This window comes from Sturnira hondurensis, unplaced genomic scaffold (assembly GCF_014824575.4).
Source record: "Sturnira hondurensis isolate 20B ecotype Veracruz unplaced genomic scaffold, ASM1482457v3 Scaffold0009125, whole genome shotgun sequence".
In the NCBI taxonomy this organism is placed as follows: Eukaryota; Metazoa; Chordata; class Mammalia; order Chiroptera; family Phyllostomidae; genus Sturnira; species Sturnira hondurensis.
In genome coordinates this window covers 2818837-2838568 of record NW_028081756.1, presented here as the reverse complement: position 1 = coordinate 2838568, position 19732 = coordinate 2818837, and the positions used below count along the sequence as shown (strand labels likewise).

The 19732-nt window shown below is 39.1% G+C and overlaps 1 protein-coding gene across 3 annotated transcripts in view; it reads left to right on the top strand.

Moving 5' to 3' along the window:
- Positions 1-465: 465 nt before the first annotated feature.
- The window catches only part of ERCC6 (ERCC excision repair 6, chromatin remodeling factor), an 89895-nt gene continuing 70628 nt past the window's right edge, over positions 466-19732 (top strand). For 2 of the 3 annotated variants that reach the window (XM_037056683.1, XM_037056681.1), the window contains exons 1-5: positions 466-627; positions 5418-5853; positions 7657-7777; positions 9684-9795; positions 12814-13537. In XM_037056683.1, the coding sequence (XP_036912578.1) occupies positions 5432-5853; positions 7657-7777; positions 9684-9795; positions 12814-13537 (1379 nt within the window). In that variant the 5' untranslated portion in view covers positions 466-627; positions 5418-5431. Of the gene's footprint in view, positions 628-797; positions 857-5417; positions 5854-7656; positions 7778-9683; positions 9796-12813; positions 13538-19732 lie in introns of those variants that run through there. The other variant, XM_037056682.1, reaches the window with a different exon arrangement.

Below are 19732 nucleotides of genomic sequence, written 5' to 3'. Positions count from 1 at the left end.
TTCACCCTCTCCTGGCGCTGGAATCTCTGGACCAACCGTTGCCACTTGGTAGCTAAAATTCTCAACTGGCTCAAAATCTTCCTTACCTTTTTGCATTAAAAGCAGAGATTAAATGATTGATTCACAAATGCAATCAAAACATTCACTTACACCCGCTGAGTACACACCGCTCTGGCCCAGGGTGAGGGTGTGCCAGCCAGACGGTACACAGATAAGCAAGCCCTCCCCCCATTTTTCCCGCGCTCACAGGGGTACCAGGTGACCACTGGAGACCACAACGCCTGCGCCTGATTTCTGAAACCGGCGGCGCTGAAGCCTTACTACAGAGGTATTTCTCCAGGAGTGAAGCGCTGACGAGGTACACAACCGGGTAGAATCCGAGTCCGCATTCATATCCGGGTCAAAGCTGGAAAGGCGGAGCTGCACCGTGCCGTCAAGCCACGTGATCTTGCCGGCATTCCAAATCCACTTCGCTGCGCAACACCGGAGCCACTGGCCCCACCCTCGCAAGCCTGCAGGCTCACTTTTGGGGGCGGTCCCAAGACGCATGCGCTGTGGCGGCTCCCACTCGAAGGCCCCGGCAGCTGTAGTAACCTGTTTCCCTACCGTCTACCTCTGGACCCTGGGGTGAGTGTTGGCGCGGCCTGGTTTAACGTCGGGCTTGTTGTGTCTGGGCCTTGCTCAGTTCCCCTGGTCTCCGGTCTCTCTCACGGAACCCGGCTTCCCGGTGGTCCGGAGGTGGCCCTCTCGTTCAACGCGCGCCTTCCGTGCCTGCTCACCTGCGGTCGGAAGTGACGTTGAGGCGAGCGCTCTCGTGGGCAGCGGGGGTCGCAAACTCTGGTTAGGCTTGCGGTGGGTAAGCAGCAAGGAGGCATGAACTTCTTGGCTTTGTGTCAGGACCCCGCGCGCAGAGGGTCAGCCTGTCCCAGTCTGATCTCGGTTTCATACTAGAGTAGTAACTCTAGAAATTCTTGAAAAACAGAATAGGGCTAACTACAAGTCAGGTTTTGGGCGCTGATGATAGTCAGTGTTGTGAAGGAGGATTGAATAGTTTGTAAGTGCTGTAACAGTGATTTCTTATGTAGCTTCCATCTGTACCACGGTGCAGTCAGTCCCTTTTCACCGATGTCTCCCATCATCATCTTGTTGCACTGTTTCCTCCAATCCATTATCGATACAGCAGCCCACACACATCTTTTGGATCGTGCTATCATCGCCTTCTTTAAAACTCTTCAAAGTCACATACCATTGCACTTGTAATAAAATTCAGTGTCACTTTTAACCCAGGCCGCCTGGACCTTGTCCTCACTTGACCCTCGTTTTTACTTACGCCCAGCCCCTCAGCTTGTGTGTGTACAACCAAACCTACAAATCAGAATCCAAGTCGTTCCACAGAAACTCCAGTGCTCAAAGGGGACAGCAGTGAAGATACTGTTTTTCCAGATAATTAAAGCCTTGCAGAACATTGGAAGATTTGCAGATGAATGATGTCCTTATCAAGTTGTTTAATTCAGTATTTATGTAAAGTCTCACTGTGCTCACTTTTTCCATTTTCCCAAATGCACCAGCATTAGAAATTACACATATTGTTTCTTTGCAAAAAAACGTTCACTCTACTTGTGGCCTGATTAACTCTTATTCATTTTCAGATACTGACTTAAATATCACTTTATCAGAGAGGCCTCACTGACCTCACACCCTCTTCACAGTGTTAATTAAGTTCCTCTTTTATTTTGTCATAAGGAGTCCCGTGCTTTCCTTTTATAGCATTTACCACAATGACATTTGTGTGTGTGTGTGTGTGTGTGTGTGTACAGGATGGGGCATAAGTAGGCTTATAGTTGTGAGTGCATGGAACAGTTTATTCGTGTATTATATATTTTTCCATACGAACAACTAACTGTAAACCTACTTTTGTCACCCTTATATGTTTTTATATATAATTCTTAAATATGTGTCTTCTCCTAGAGACAGCCCTATGGGGACTGAAACTAGAACATTGCCTGGTGTAATTGACTCTCAATAAATATTTGTTGAGTGGATGATTTATTTCACTTCTGAATCTCTTAACCTTCTAATGATAATCTTCTGGTTTTCAACTCTCACTCCAGGAATTGTGTTCTTTGGTCCACAGACTCCAGGTAAGTAGCTTCTTGATGTCTTCCTTTAGATCTTCATTCTTCCTCCCTTCCTGTCTTCCTGCTTTTTTTGTCCTCTCTTCCTCCTCTAGTCCCTTCTGGCTTTTTATTTTTTATTCTACCCGGCTTGGACCCCAGAGTCAGTAACTTGAACCGTTCTCTTCCTTAGCATCTTTATCGCACACCCATCTGTCCTTTTGCTACTTCTGTTCTGAAAACCCCAAACAGTGGTAGTTCCCCTGGAATTGTTAATTACTGAAGAAGGAAATTTTACAGCCTTGAAGATTGTTAGCAGTGGTTAATGAACTATGGTTTTGTGTGCCCAGCTTTAGATAGGCCCTCCACACCTGTCACCATTGTGCTTTTCTCTTCTACAGGACATATATTCCAGATTCTTATTCTTCTTCATCCCCCATCCCAAGACTGTCCCCTGACTCATGGGATGCCCACACTTCTACCTGATATTTTCTTTAAGGTTCACCTCAGCTTCTCTTCCTCCACAATTTAAGTACTACAATTTAAGTATATCAGAAGTCATCCTCTGCCAGAATTGGAGAAAGCTGTGTTGTGCCTTTTGTTTACTTCTGTAGTTTTTCTCTTTTCCTGTTTGTGACTTTTGTACAGTGTTCTGTTTAGGTTATCTCCCAATTCTCTCTCCAGTTATTACATTTCACAGTTTTTCTTGACCTAATTTTCCTCTCCCAACCCATTATTTTATCATTCCAGATGTCTCTCTTCCATAGGCAAGATCTTTAGAGGGTAGGCTACTGACTTGGGGCCTCTGTTTCCTCACCTATTCATTTCTTCATTCACTATAGTTGGTGAATGTATCCGTTGCTCCACTGAAAGTTTTTTTTTTTTTTTACTAGGATAACTAGTGACCTGCTAATTCCAAATTCTCTGGACTCTTAGTTTCCTTATGTGAACTTGCCATATTCTTTTCTTTTTTTAACATTTTATTAATTTATCTTTAGAGAGGGGCAGGCTTGGGGGAAAGAGAGAGAGAGAAACATTAATGTGTGGTTGCCTCTTGCACACCCCCTGATTGGAGACCTGGCCCACACCCCAGGCATGCGCCCCAGACTAGGAATCAAACCAGTGACTGTTTGGTTCTCAGGTGGGCACTCAATCCACTGAGCCACACCAGCCAGGGACATTTTCCACTTTTAACTACTCCCTCTTCTGTTTCTATTAGAAGTTTTCTGCAAACATCATTATTTTAACCTCCTCTTTATTCTACAATATTATTACTTAGTATATTTGGTTGAATTAATGTCTTTTTAGCTGAAAAAAGAAATTCTAGCATACGTGCAAATAAGAAAAATGAAAACGATTGTTAAGTTCCAGCTAGTGTTAAGAACTGAGGCAGAATCCTGCCTTCTCTGTTGAGAGGGGAAACCAGTTAATGGCACACTAAGATCATTCTTTCTCCTGAAAATATTCAGAAGGACAAAAAAGGGAGGAAGTTTCTTACTCTGTTGTTCACTTTTAACCGTTTCAATGTTAGCTTCTTCTTACCTTCTGAAAGTATCCCTGGTACTTGTCATATCCTTGGGGTTCGTGGCTGTTCACTGTAGTGATGCATCCACATTTCTTTCTCTTGAGCCCAGATTTGCACTCACTGTATCCTGGATATGTTGCTGGCAGTTTGTAAGCTCCCTACCAGCCCATCTCCCTGGTCTGTCTTCTTTCTTTCAGAGATTTCATTTTTGTGATTGCATTCACCAGTGACTCAGTTGTCCAGGCCAGACTTATTATTTCAAACTCCTCTCTGAATCTTTCTTTTACCATATAGTGAGCACGTCCTGTTTATCAGACTCTGGGATGGGTGTCCAAATCTTAGCCTGTACATGTTTTTTGAGCTCCATCCAATGCTGAGTTTTCTTCTGTTTTCATGTGGCGTCTTGTCCATGTCTCTTCTACAGATTTGTCACACTGTGTTGTTTTTGACACTCTTCTCCACTAGAGAGTGAGCCTTTCAGGACAGGGTGATACTAAGTTCTGGCATCTCTCCCAGTGCATGGCCTGTGCGATCTTTTTTTTGTTTGTTTAATGAGGAATGAGTGGGGCTTAGTGGGGGAACTTGTGGTCATTTCATAGAAACAAAGTTTCAGTGCTAAAGAAAACTTTAGTTCACAGTTAAATTAAAAGTAGGGCTATCTCTTGGTCATTGTGTTGCTTAATAATCTATTTATTGTAATTATACAGGCAATATAGTGAATATATTTTCATTCAGGGAGTTCCTGACTACTTGAAATGTGAAGAAAGTTTCTCTTTATTCTTCCCTGCACTGTCTTTTTCCCCACTCCTAACGACTGTAGGTTTAGTGTGTATCTCCAGATCACTTTGAATGCATTACATACAGACAGATGCAAACAAACATTTTTTTTTCAACATAAATGTGTTTAGACTATGTGGCTTTTTTCAGTTTACAATTATACCACTGAATATGCTTAATACCTATATTAAACATGCCACAGTAAACATGCTTGTGCATATGCATTTCTCTGTAATAAACACCTAGTTGTGTACATTTTAAACCTTAATAGGTATTGCTAAATTGCCTTCCAAAGGAGCTTTAGTAATTTATATTTTCACTAGCATTGTGTTAGGATGTATCTTTTTGTCTATACTGGATAATACCTGATTTTATGTTTTTGCCAACCTGATGGGTGAGAAATTAAATCACACATTGAAATGGAGTTATTTTTTGAGGATATTTAAATTTTTCTGAGATTCTGATTTGAGTAGAGCTATGATTATCTCTTGTTCAGAGTTTTCTGTTTATTGGAGTACATGTTCTAGCTGAAAGTTTCTAGTGTCAGATTCATATAAAAAGCTCTCTTCTTATATCACTAAATTTATATATTATAGCTGATCATACTCTGTAATGTAAATTGTTTGTGCCATAATGCAATGAAGATGCTAACTTAGAGAACATTAGTCAGATGACTTCAATTGAATTGGATAAAACTCTAGGTGTCACTCAGGATTTTGGTTACCAGCTTTTTTAGCTGGCTACCCAAATGTCCTCTGTTGATAATGCTGCATTTTTTCTTCTGGTTTTTCTTTTGGTCAGTTTTTCTTATTTATTATCAGAAATCAGGAAAATATATAGCTTTTAAGAAGAGTCATACTTTGAAAGTTGAATTTGTATGATTGAGGGATTGTTACTTGATCCTTTGAGAAATCAGTCTGCTTCATAAAATATTTAAGAAGTTATATAACTATCAATTCTATATAACCAAAAGGCTTATTGAAAAAATATTTTTCTTTTAGGTAGTCTGAGGAAGATGTCAAATGAGAGAATCCCCCACTCCAGTCAAACTCAGGAGCAAGACTGTTTACAGGGTCATTATGTTGGTGATAATGAAAAAGTGCCAATCAAGCAAGAAAATGAAGGTGATGCAGAGATGGAAGACAGCCTCCCTTCCTGTTCCTCTCCAACTGAGCCATCCACTTCTGCTGAGAGGTGTCCATCAGAAGTTCCGAAGAGAAGGCCTGCCTTGCTGCATATCGACAGACATCAGATCCAGGCAGTGGAGCCAAGTGCACAGGCCCTTGAACTGCAGGGGTTGGGTGTGGACGTCTATGACCAGGACGTGCTGGAGCAAGGTGTGCTTCAGCAGGTGGACAGTGCCATTCTTGAGGCCAGCCATGCTGCCCAGCTTGTTGATGTAGAGAGGGAGTATCAGTCAGTCCTGGATGACCTCACGTGAGTTGGACCATTTTCTCTCTAATTGCAGACCTGCGTTTACATAGGATGGAGAAATTCAGGTAATAGCTGTAGTATTCCAAAAATATTAGGAAATTTTTAGAACTTATTTGGGGGATAGAGTTAGTGAGGGCCATCATTGACCTTGTGTTTGAACCTTAGCCCTTTCCCTCTAGAGCAGCGTTGTACATGGTAGTTAGGGTCTCAGTCCAGTTTACAATAGTCTGTTTATGCATAATGTCTTGGGAAGAAGTAAATGACCCAAAACTCACAAGCATATGCACAAAATGGTTCTCAGGTGAAGTATACCTATAGTTCTGATGTGTCCTACTCTAGATATCAGGAACACATCTGTCCCTTCACATTTTTCTCTGTCCTATCATTTCTTTCCAGTTTCTTATCTCTAAAGCAAGTGTCAGTCTTTTGGTAATTTTTTAGATTTTGCATTTCTAGAAATGAGAAACATCTTTCTGTGTTTTTTTTTCTCTCCTACTTTTGACTTTGAGAGAAGATGAGTCTCATATGGAGATTTCATTTTTGTTTTAGAGGAAACACAGACTTGGGCTCTGTTGAGCGTAGCACATTGGTAGAGATGGGACAGGCTTTGGACCCGAACTGAATGGAGGGTGTGAAGGACTAGGTTTACTCTCCACTGCCAGTCTTCCTTCCCCTTGGCCATGTTCTAGACAGTCAGGCAAGCAAGAAAGAGAAGGGGAGGACTGAGTGGAGGGGTGACGCAGTCTTAAATGGGGGTGTTTGAGGGTGGGGAGAGGAAGGAGGAACATGGAACTGTTGGCAACTCCCTGGGGAAGGCTGTAGTATAGGTGACTATTGGCACTTAAAGGACATGTTTTCTGGTGTGTTCTCAAATAGCTGTAGTCTCACCTTTAGGTGTGGAAACCTTGACCATTTGTAATGAACACACCTTTTACATTTGACCTTAGAGATGTGTCCAACTGCTTACAGAGGTGACAGAGTGCTGCAGAGTCACAAGGCAGGTTAACACTAGATGGATGGTGACATGTGGTATTTAGTCTGACAGTAACTTGCATTGATAACATCCTTTTATGCTGAAATCCATAAACAATGCAGTAGCAGATTACACAAGTGTCAAGGCTGGATTTGTGTTTTGAGAATTGGGAGCCATAATTTTATGGGGTCTATTTTAGGAACAATGTATTATAAATTATTTTTTCCCCTTTGCCCCACATAGGGTAATACTACAGCAAATAAGTCTTCTAGTCTCATGTAAAAGAAAAATAATGTCATAGATGTCTGACTTATATAAGAAATGTACTTTTTAGTACTTTTCCAAACTTTGGAAGATTTCTGTAATGGGCTTGTTGATAGTGGGGGGAGGCTGTGCATGCTTGAGGCAGGGGGTGTGGGAAATCACTATACTTTCCTCCAATTTTGCTGTGAAACGATAACTGCTCTAAAAAACAGTCTTAAAAAAACCGTATGTGCATTTTTTCATATTAAAAGACAACTTATTGCACATTGTTTTTAGCATAGTCACTGGAATAAAACAGACACTTAAAGTGCTTGTAGGATAAACTAATCTTGTTATAAATCGAGATGAACTGATTTAAGTAAATCAGATGAAACACTAGTCATCATCTTAAACTTCTAACAACCCTTCAAGTTCTATTTGTGGCCAAGAAGAATATTCATTCTGGTTTAGTTTCTTTTATCTTAGTTAATAAGAACTAAAAGGACATGTTTTTAAATATTTTTCTCTTTATATTATACTATTAAAAATGTTACCAGTGTGGAAAATAGACATTTTGTCTTATTTTTCAGGTCATGTACGACATCCCTAAGGCAAATCAATAAAATTATTGAACAGCTTAGCCCTCAAGCTGCCACCAACAGAGACATCAACAGGAAACTAGATTCTGTAAAACGGCAAAAGTATAATAAGGTGATTTGAAATAACCCTTAGAAAAGTAATCATTTAGACTCATTTAATATTTAGAAAGTATTCTGAGGAGTACTTATAAGATGTGAAGCAAATATTTATAATAGAAAATTTTCAGGTTTATTTTTTGTTTAATTTTTCAGCTGTTTTCCTTTAATATCCTCTGTTAAAGAATATTTTTAAAAAACACACAGACATACATGTATACATACATATATACATATTTTACAGAAAGTTCTGCTTTTCGTTTGCATGACTGCTCACTCATGTAACTTTCATAGTCTTCTTTGCTGCACCATTTTCTTTTACCCAGCTTAGGCTTCTGTTTTGTATGCCGGCCTCTGGTCAGTCTCCTTGTTTTGTATGAACTTTCTTTTTTTTTTCCTGCTTGGTTCCTGCTTGCACTGATTGTTTACACTTTATTTTCTATTGATGCAGTCATCATCCCTCACACACTCAGGCTCACTGTTCTGAGAGGCTGGCCTTAGGTATTACAGTCATCACCCAGCCAACTCTAAATCTGCATTTAGAGTTGTAAAATTAAGTGTAGGGAATATCTGTTACTTATGACATTGTTTTTGTAAGATTTGAAACACTTTTTAGAATTCCCATATAGTTTATGAAAATACATTGCAGGAGATAGGAATGAGTAGTTTTGATCATTTTATTTCTGCCATTCAAAATGACTGACATATCCTTGTGCTTGCAGTTGATTCATTGCAGTGAGTAGAGTCCATGCATCTTTCATTTAAACTATGCTAGTGGGGCTGTGTGTAGACTTAGTTCCTCCTTTTGCTTTCCACTCACCACTCCATTATCTTTACCACCCGTCTTCTCTCACCTCCAGAATAGCAGCCCATGAGTCACAGCTAGGAGTGGCTTCAGGCATCTGTCGGTATTCCCAAATCAGAGAGGGAGCAGCTGGCCTCTTGTGGGAGCATGTGAATTAATGTGTAGAGACCTTCTCAGACCGTGGGCTCCTGGTAGGTTGGAGTTTCAAGGAAAGGAGAGCATCAAACTTTAGGCTGCTTTAGGTAGTAGTCCAACTTGATTATATATTCCTATCTTTCTTTAGTAGCTCTTTGATTTAGACATAGACTATTCAGAGAGAAAGGCTGTTTTAAATTAGATTGTGCCGAGAAAAACTGCAAGAGAAAACAAATCACAAGTCATTCTAACATGGCCTTTATATTCAGGATTTCCCCTTGCCCCACAGTTGTATTTGATATTTAAACATTCTTGACCTTGGGAAGAACCAGGTACTAGAGGCCTAGTTAATTGTGGAGGCCCTAGGAATGACCCTATCTGAGCTTTGGTGATATAGAGAGTGACAAGACAAAGAGGAGTTTGGGGTGAGTGGGGTGAAAGGATGTGTCAAAATATATTTTCCTTTTAAATTTTTGTGATTGGGTAGAATATCATAATGGAAAATCATAAATATGGTAAGTTATCAAAGGAGACTGACTTTTTCAACTCTTGAACATTCATCTTTGTGTTTCTTATCTCTATAGCCTATTAACTGAATAGCCTATTGGCTAATAAGGTCCAGAACACAAAGTGTAGTGATTTACCTAGTTGTGATGGGAGAACCAAGAAGAGCAGTTCCATCTCCCAAATCAAGGAGAGTCAGTACATGTGAACATCGGTCCTTGGCATATAGAAAGCTGTGTTAGGAGAGAGGGTGGGGATGGGGATGCCTGCCTGGTAGAAATGCTTTGAGGTCTACTTCCTGCTAGGAAAATGGCATTGCTCAAGTAAGGTTCTCTGTAGTAATAGTAATGTATGGAATTTCTGTTTTATTTTTATTTTGCTCCTGATTAAAGTTTTAAAATTTTGTAATACAGTTTTCTATTTAACAATAAATCACTGCATTGCTGTTTTCTGTATTATTCAATATTTACCATTTAAGGAACAACAGCTAAAGAAAATCACAGCAAAACAAAGACGTCTCCGGGCCATCCTTGGAGGAGTAGAAGTAAAAATTGAAATAGATCATGCCGGTCTGGAGGAGGAGGATGCAGGTGACAAATCTGGGAATGGTGTCTCTGTGTTCTTGAATTGATGAGTGACGCCTATAGTTGGTCCTGGCCTAGGTTTTGAGAAAAATATATTTCTTTACCTTAGCGTCAAAACTGATTTAGGAAAATTTTATTCTTTACATCTGTAGAACCAAATCTCTTTTAATTTAGAGAGTGAAAGTAAAATTTTAACTCAGTCTAATGTTGGCTACTGGTGCACATTTGGTATTATGTTTAATAAATTAGATACCTTAAAATTTCTGTATAGTTAATTTCATAAAGACAACTAACATCTTGATTGAATTACATTTTGTAAGCCCAGCATCCTTGATCAGCATTTACAGAATTGCTTTCACATGTCTTTTTGAGATGTATTTGGTAGGTTTTACAAACATCAGTTCTGTTGTTTAAGAAAAGACACTTTCATTCCAGTTATATCATGTCCTTGATTTTATTTATATCACTGCCTTGTATGACTGTCTTTTGGAAACCTTTTGAAACTATGAAGTATCTCTGTAGTCAGTGGATGTGTATGTGTGTTTAGAAATTATTGGTAGCTGTTAATTCATTTACTATTCAAAGTAAGGGTGAAGGCTTCTTAGCATTTAAGCTCTTCAAGCAAATATTTTCTACTAGCTCCAGAAATTTATTTAATAAGACAAGATAATTATGAAGAATTAATTGAGGCAATAGAAGAAATATTAGATATGCTTTTAAAGCTCATGCTTTCTGTTGTTTAGGTACCATATTTCTCATTGGTAAATAAATGGGGGGCACACACTGTGATAATGGGTCAGAAGATGTGGTATTGTGATGATGTCAATTTTAACCATCTGTAGTTTCAGTGCTGCCCCAATTATAAATTCCTGGGGCGGGGGGGGGGGTGAGGAGGAGGATGTGAGGTGGGAAGTGTAGGGTATAACAGGAAAACATTTTCTTGACCTTGGGGCAAAGACTTTATGAGATGCAAAAATGCTCACTGTGAAAGAAAAGTTCTGGTAAATTAATTATATTACAACTAAGAACTTTTGTATGTGAAAAGATAGCATGAAGAGACTGAAAAGTGGCAGAGTGGGAGAAGATATTGCCAATATATGTATCAGACAGAGGACTTGATTCCAGAATGTATAAAAAACTAGAAGTCTTTGTTTTTTTAAAGGCATACCACAAGAGTTGAACATGTTTTTCAAAAGAGGTTATCCATAAGATCAATAAATCTATAAAAAAGTACCATAGTTCATTAGTCATCAGGAAAATAAAAATTATGCCTTGAAGTGGTACTACTACCTGCCAAAAGAATAGCTAAAACGGAATGGCAAGAATGTGGACCAGTTGAAATTCTCAAACACTATTGGTAGAATGTAAAATTGGTAGGCTCATTTTGGAAAACTGTTTGGTAGTATCTACTAAAGCTTAACATAACCAAAGAATTGTAAGCATATTACCAAAAGATGTGTACCACAGTATTCATAGCAACATTATTCCTAGTAGCCAAAACCTAGAAACTACCCAACTGTCCATTAATTGTGGAATGGAAAGATTGTAGTATGATTATATAATTGAATTCTAACAGCAATGAGAATCAACAAACTGCAACTATATTCAACAAGTGTGAATCTTACACGTGTAATGTTTAGTAAAAGAAGCCAGACGTAAGAGTATGAACTTTCCCATTGACATAAAGTTCAAAGTAAGGTGTAACTTGTCTTTACTATTGGTGGGTCATTCATTATCTTGAGGTCGGGTAGAGGCTTGGAGGCACCAAGAAGGGCACATTTTAAGGTGTTAGTAATGTCCGTTTCTTGATCTGAATGCTGGTGTATGTGTTTTTCCCTGAAAATTCATTGAGCTGTACATTTAGGATTTGCGTACTTTATGATTTTTTTCTTTTTAGTGCAAGTTTAATGAGAAACTGGCCATGGCATAATTAGCCTACACGAAATGTAGAGTTTAGAATATGGATTTCTACTGTTAACACTTAACTTTTGGTATTTTGGTGATGGGAAAAGTGATCTTGCCAGAGATTATTAATTTCAACTAACAAAGAAGGATGATTTCTAGGTTACTTTATACTTGTTATGGCGTAGCTTCCAATTTTAGCTCATTCCTGCAGTCAGTTAATTTCATATAGAGAGCCCAGTGCTATCCAGTAGACTTTTTTGTAATGATGGAAAAGGAATCTGCATTGTCCAGCCATATGTGGCTATTGAGCACTTGAAATATGGTGCAACTGAGGAACTGAATTTTGAACTTCAATTTAAATAGCCACACAATGACTATTATATTGGGCAGTGCAGATCTAACATTTATGTTTCACCTATTTAGGTGCATGCTGTTTCTTTAGATGTCTGTTTTCAGTTTTGCAGTGTCCTGAATTTAAGTCCACCTGAATGCTGGTTTAGCAATGTCATGGCAGTTTGGGAGATTGCTTCCTGCTGGGTTACTCTTTAATTGATAAGGAAACATAGCTAAATATATCTATCTATTTTATGGTAAAAATGACTAGTTCTGTCTTTGGATGCACAAGAGTATATTTATAATGCAGTATTTTAGAAAAAGTTACTGAGAAATCACCTTTCTGAACAAGAGTATATTTAAGGCAGCCTGATGATGAATGCTGTAACAAATTTTATTCTTTTTTAAAAAAAAAATACTTTATTTACTTATCTTTAGAGAGAAAGGGAAGGAGAAAGGAAGAGAAACATCAATGTATGGTTGCTTCTCATGCATCCCCTGCTGGGAACTGGCCCCTGCTGGGAACTGACCTGCAACCCAGGCATGTGCCCTGACTGGGAATCGAACGGCGATCGTCTGGTTTGCAGGCCCGCGCTCAATCCACTGAGCTACACCAGCCAGGGCAAATTTTATTCTTCATAAATAATATGCTTTAGTACATTAATGCTATAGTTTTTAAAATGAGTTATTTGTAGGTACCTACTATTTATTGAATAAGTGAATATATTCCTCGTACTCCTGGGAAGTGTCATGCTAGTGCCCAGTGTATTGTTTTTCCTCTTTCAGAAGCAGGGCCATCCTGTCTCGGCAGCATGCTCATGCCAGCTCAGGAGATTGCTTGGGAAGAACTCATCCGCACCGGCCAGATGACACCTTTTGGTACCCAGATTCCTCAGAAACAGGAGAAAAAGCCTAGGAAACTAATGCTTAATGAAGCATCAGGTTTTGAAAAGTATTTGGCAGATCAAGCCAAACTGTCTTTTGAGAGGAAGAAGCAAGCTTGTAATAAAAGGGCAGCTAGAAAAACTCCAGCCATGGTCACTTCTGAGCTGAGTCCAACAGTCAGTGAAAACAAACCAAACAAGAGCAGCAACAGTCTCTCAAAAACAGACAAACGCTTGAAAAAACACATAAGGAAACTCCAAAAGAGGGCTCTTCAGTTCCAGGGGAAAGTGGGATTGCTGAAGGGAAAGAGACACATGGAGTCTGATGTGAGGCCAAAAGAAGAGGGAGACTCGGGGGATGAAGAGTCTGAGTACTTACCCACTGAGGAAGAAGAGTGGGAGGAGGTGGCAGGGATTGTTGATCTGTCTGCAGAAGGCACTGATTCTGAACCGGGGCCTGTGCTCAAACGCCAGAAATGGCAGAAAAGAGTCACAGTGCCGGAGACTGGTGATGCCTTTTTTCCAAGTTTTGGGGAAGAATCTGAAGCTACTAAAGGAGGAGGAGGTCGGAAAGTGGTGAGATGCCGAGACGATGGAGATGAAGATTATTATAAGCACCGTTTAAGGTCAGTCTTCAGAGATTATTATAAACAGATTGTACTTCTTGATTTATCTTAGGCAGCAGGTTTATTAATAAGTAAGAGTTCTAGATCCAGCTTAATATATTACACCCTCATTTATTCAAAGGTTGGACTTCTGCAGCATTAACCATTTAGAATCATCAAAGCTGCTGACTTCTTGATGGAGATGACCCAAAGTGCTTCTATTTTTGGGTTTTCACTCCAAAAATAGAAGAGGGGGCCAGTCTGCAAGAAAAGCCTTGTGGGAAGGGCTTGGACAAGAGGGAATGTGAAGGCCTGATGTGTGAGCTGTGTAAGGGGTTGCCCTGAGACAGGGTTAGGAGAAGGAAAAAGGTTGGCTTATGCAGTGTTTGCTAGATGCTTGTTTTTTTTTCTTTCGCACTAAAATAATTTTAGAGAATTTTCCTTCAAATAAGAGTTGAAGTGCAAGCTTTAGCATGTGAAAGAATGAGCTTGGTTTCTAAAAGTAGTTATCTATAGGATTATAAACCACCATCATGCTAGAAATGTACTTTTGCATGCACAGCATACCTTTCCTATTCACTATCACTTTATATATTAGAGATGTAGCCTGGCTTTTATCTCCCTGACTTTGTTAGGGAGATAAAAGTTAGTATATGACTTTGTTAGTATATGACGCAAATAAGATATAAAATAAAAGGGAAGGTGGATGTGTTCCTTCTAAAGTCAGTTACATGTTGCCACACATTTTCTATGAGCCAGTGACAGTGTATGCGGCAGGTTTCTCCGCTGTTTCTCTCTGAGCACAGCACTGCTGCCTCTCCAGTCTCACCAGTCTCATAGTGTAGCTTACTAAGAGCACTAAGAAACTCACAATATAGAGGAATCAGGTTAAGAGATTACTTTTTAAATATTTGCTCTTAGGGTGGCTTTGTTCCCAGTCATCAACGGGTTTTTCTTATTTCTCAATGTAGGGAGACCTAGTTTATTGTATTTATTTGTAGCTTTCCACTAACCTGATAGTTTTTCTTCTGTTATTTAAAACTGCTGATATCCACATCCAGACTGCTACATATATTCCCTAACTTCTTAAAAGGGGGTGTAACATAGTTCTTTTTTTAGATATATTTTATTGATTATGCTATTACAGTTGTCCCACTTTTCCCCTTTATTCCCTGCACACCCCCTCCCACCCACATTCCCCCCTTTAGTTCATGTCCATGAGTCATACTTTGGCTTCTACATTTTCTATACTATTCTTAACCTCCCCTATTTATTTTCTACCTACCATTTATGCTACTGATTCTCTGTACCTTCATCCCCTCTCTCCATATTCCCCACTGATAACCCTCCATGTGATCTCCATTTCTGTGATTCTGTTCCTGTTCTAGTTGTTTGCTTAGTTTGTTTTTGTATTAGGTGTGGTTGTTAATAACTGTGAGTTTGTTGTCATTTTACTGTTCATATTTCTATCTTCTTTTTCTTAGATCAGTCCCTTTAACATTTCGTATAATAAGGGCTTGGAGATGATGTACTCCTTGAATTTGACCTTATCTGGGAAGCACTTTGTCTGCCCTACCATTTTAAATGAAAACTTTGCCTATAGAGCAATCTTGGTTGTAGGTCCTTGTTTTTCATGACCTGAAATACTTATTTCTAGCCCCTTCTTGCCTGGATGGTCTCTTTTGAGAAATCAGCTGACAGTCCGATGGGAACTCCTTTGTAGGTTAACTAATCTCCTTTTCTCATGCAGCTTCTAAGATTTTCTCCTTATCTTTAATCTTAGCTGATGTAATTATGATGGTGTGCTTTGGTGTGTTCCTCCTTGGGTCCAACTTCTTTGGGACTTTTTGAGCTTCTTGGACTTTCTAGAAGTCTGTTTCCTTTGCCAGATTGGGGAAGAGTTCCTTCATTATTTGATCAAATAAGTTTTCAATTTCTTGCTTGTCCTCTTCTCCTTCTGGTACCCCATGATTCGGATGTTGGAACGTTTAAATGGTGTCCTGGAGGTTCCTAAGCCTCTCCTCATTTTTTTTCAATTCTTGTTTCTTCATTCTTTTCTGGTTGAATGTTTCTTCCTTCCTTCTGGTTCACACTGCTGACTTGAGTCCCGGTTTCCTTCTCTTCACTGTTGGTTCCCTGTACATTTTCCTTTATTTCACTTAGCATAACCGTCATTTTTTTCACCTAATTTGCTACCATACTCAACCAATTCTGTGAGCATCCTGATTACCAGTGTTTTGAACTGTGCATCTGATAGGTTGGCTATCTCTTCATCACTTAGTTATATTTTTTCTGGAGCTTTGATTTGTTTTTTCATTTGGGCCATTTTTTTGTTTGTCTCGGTGTGCCTGTTATGTATAAGGGGCAGAGCCTTAGATGTTCACCAGGGCTGGGCAGCCCACTTTAATGCGTTGTGATGCTGTATGTGGGGGAGGGGTCCAAGAGGGAACAATGGTACTTGCTTTGCTCTCTGCCGGCTTTCAGTCACTTCCCCTGCTACCCACAAGCAAATTGGGCCCTTCTGGTGCTGATTCCCGGTGGGTGGGCTTGCATACAATCTAGGACCCTGTGGGTTTCTCCAGTGAACTCTCCTGTGAGTCTGGGAGTCTCTCCCACTGCTGCCTCAGCCCCTACCTGTGTTTCCAATCAGAGGTTTGAGGCTTTATTTTCCTGTGCTGGAGCCCTGGGTTGCACGGTCTGTCTCACTCCCCAGTTGTTCCTCTTGGTTTATCTGCACATGAATGTGGGACTGCCTGCTCCACCAGCTGCCACCTTGCTGGGTATGCCAGCCCCTGCTTTGCCAGCCCTGGTCCTCCAGCCTCTGCCTTGCCACGAGTCCTCTCTGCCCGGCTGCCTGTCTCTGCCCCTCCTACTGGTATGGATGACTATTTCTTTACCTCCTTGGTTGTTAGACTTCCATATAGTTTGATTTTCTGTCAGTTCTGGGGGTGTTTGATTTTAAATTGTTCTTGTACATCTTTTGATTGTGCGAGGAGGCACAGTGTATCTACCTATGCCTCCGTCTTGGCCTGGAGTACAACATAATTCTTTTCACAATGGGGATCTGTGACCTAAATCCAGTTGTGTAAAACTGTTACACTCACATTGTAGTAGTACCTTCAGTGGTATAATAATACATAGTTGAGGAGTGGTTTAAATTTGTCATTTCTCATTGCAATTTTAAAGCTATTTTGTATATTTAATATCTGAAACTTTTGAGGGGTATTGCTCAATACTCTTGAACAGTGAGCAGTGTCAGTCTTTTTCTTAACTAGTGTAGAGAATTAATAAAAGTGTCAGTGTCAACATGTTGATTAAATGGAACAATATATTCTCATTAAATTGGATCAATATTAAATCTATTTTAAATAATCAGTATTTTGATCAAGAGAAATTTGTTTTAATTGAATTTTAAATAACGGGTTTAGTTTAAATTCTGAGTTTTTCTTCATAATGTTAAGATTGTAAAGCAGTATTTTCCAAATAAGTATCATAAGTCAGTTTTTTGCTAAATTTACTGTAAAACCTCAAATGAATTTCAAAAATGTCAGTAAGTCTTAAATAACTCTTAATTGCCACTGGAATACTGTAGTGTACTTTTAAAAATTTTGTAGCTGTAGTTATTAATGCTGTTAAACTACAGATATCCACATTGAAATGTTTGTACAATCTCCTTTGGTATTCTTTGAATTGAGGGTGTTAAAAATAAAATACTCAGGATTTACAAGCATATTGAGAACATTTTAGAACTGCCAGTCATTATATTTTGTTGGTTCTTCTTGGTCTTTGTAGGCAGATTGATGTCATAATGGTATTCCCTTGAGTAAAGAAAAAGACCGTAGGATTTCTTATTTTAGCAACGGTTTGATGGTGGATGATCAGAAAAAGCCCCATATAATTTGCAGCATAGGAAATGAGTTTTTTAAATGTTTACAATTTAGGAATATGTACCAAGGAGAGTCACTTCCCTCCCAATTTTTTAGAATACAGAGTTTTATTTAGAAACTGCTTAACATAGGGAAAAAACCCTTGTCTTGAAAGACCAGATGGAAAATGGGTCTCCAATAAAGTGGAATTTTAGGACAACAAAAGTGTAAACATAGCACCACTGTTCTGTTTTTTTTAAATTTATTTATTTAATTGTTGTTCAAGTACAGTTTTCTGTCTTTTACTCCCATCCCAGCCCACCCTACCAGTACTCCCCACCTCCCTCCCATTTCCACTTCCCCCATAGTTTGTGTCCATGTGTCTTTTATACTAGTTCCTGTGCATCCTTCCTCTTTCCCCCTGAAATTCCCTCCCCTCTCCCCTCTGGACCCTGTCAGCCTGTTATCTATTTCAGTGTTTTTGGTTATATTTGGCTTGCGTGTTTGTTTTGTTGTTTAGGTTCCTGTTAAAGGTGAGATTGTATAGTATTTGTCCTCCACCGCCTGGCTTACTTCACTCAGCATAATGCTTTCCAGTTCCATCCATGCTGTTGCAAAGGGTAGGAGCTCCTTCTTTGTTTTTGCTGTATAGAATTCCATTGTGTAAATGTACCATAGTTTTTTGATCCATTCATTTACTGATGAGTACCTAGGTTGCTTCCAACTCTTGGCTATTGTAAATTGTGCTGCTGTGAACATTGGGGTACATAGGTTCTTTTGGATTGGTTTTTCAGGGTTCTTAGGATATAATCTTAGCAGTGGAATTGCTGGGTCAAAAGGCAGATCCATTTTTAGTTTTCTTAGAAAATTAGTGCTTGTACTGGTAATTTCCACCAGCAGTGCACTAGGGGTCCCTTTTCTCCACAACCTCTCCAACACTTGTTTGTTGCTTTGTTTATGATGGCCATTCTGGCCAGTGTAAAGTGGTATCTCATTGTGGTTTTAATTTGCATCTCTCCCATAGCTAGCAATACTGAGCATCTTTTCATGTGTCTCTGGACCTTCTTCTGTATGTCCTCCTTGGAGAAATCTCTGTTCAAGTCCTTCGCCTACTTTTTAATTGGGTTACTTGTCTTCTTAGAGTGGAGTCGTGTAAGTTCTTTGTATATTTTGGAGATTAAACCCTTGTCTGAGGTATCATTGGAAAATATGTTTTCCCATACAGTTGGTTCTCTTTTAATTTTAATACTGTTTTCTTTAGGTGTGCAGAATCTTTTTATTTTGATGAGATCCCATTTGTTTATTCTTTCCTTTATGTCCCTTGCTCTAAGGGATATATCAGTAAAAATGTTGCTGCATGAAATATCTGAGATTTACCTGCCTATGTTCTCCTCTAGGATTTTAATGGTGTCATGGCTTATATTTAAGTCTTTTGTCCACCTTGAATTTATTTTTGTGTGTGCTGTAGGTTGGTGCTTGAGTTTCATTTTTTTGCACGTAGCTGTCCAGTTCTCCCAACACCATTTGTTGAAGAGTCTATTTTTACTCCATTTTATGTTGCTGCCCCCTTTGTCAAATATTAATTGACCATAGAGACTTGGGTTGATTTCTGGGCTCTCTGTTCTGTTCCATTGGTCCATGTGCTTGTTTTTATGCCAGTACCTGGCTGTTTTGATTACAGTGGCCTTGTAATACAGTTTGATATCAGGTATTGTGATTCCTCCTACTTTGTTTATCTTCCTCAAAGTTGCTGCTGCTATTTGGTGTCATTTATGGTTTCATATAAATTTTTGAAGTGTTTGTTCTATATCTGTGAAATATGCCATTGTTACTTTAATAGGTATTTCATTGAATCTGTAAATAGCTTTGGATAGTATGGATATTTTGATGATGTTAATTCTTCAAATGTTAATTCTATCCATGAACACGGTATATGTTTCCATTAGTTTGTTTCTTCCTTGATTTCTTTCTTCAATCTTGTGTAGTGTTTTGCATATAGGTCTTTTACCTCCTTGGTTAGGTTTATTCCTAGGTACTTTATTTTTCTTTTTGCTGTATGGAATGGGATTTTTTTCTTGATTTCTGCTTCTACTGTTTCATTGTTGGTATGTAAAAATGCCTTTGATTTCTAGATACTGACTTTGTATCCCGCTGTTTTGCCAAATTCATATATTAGGTCGAGCGGTTTTTGGATAGAGTCTGTAGGATTTTCCCTGTGATTTTCCATGACACTATCATGTCATCTGCAAACAATGACAGTTTTGTTTCCTCCTTTCTGATTTGGATGCCTTTTATTTCCTTTTCTTGTCTGATCACTGTAGCTAAAACTTCCAATACTATATTGAGTAGA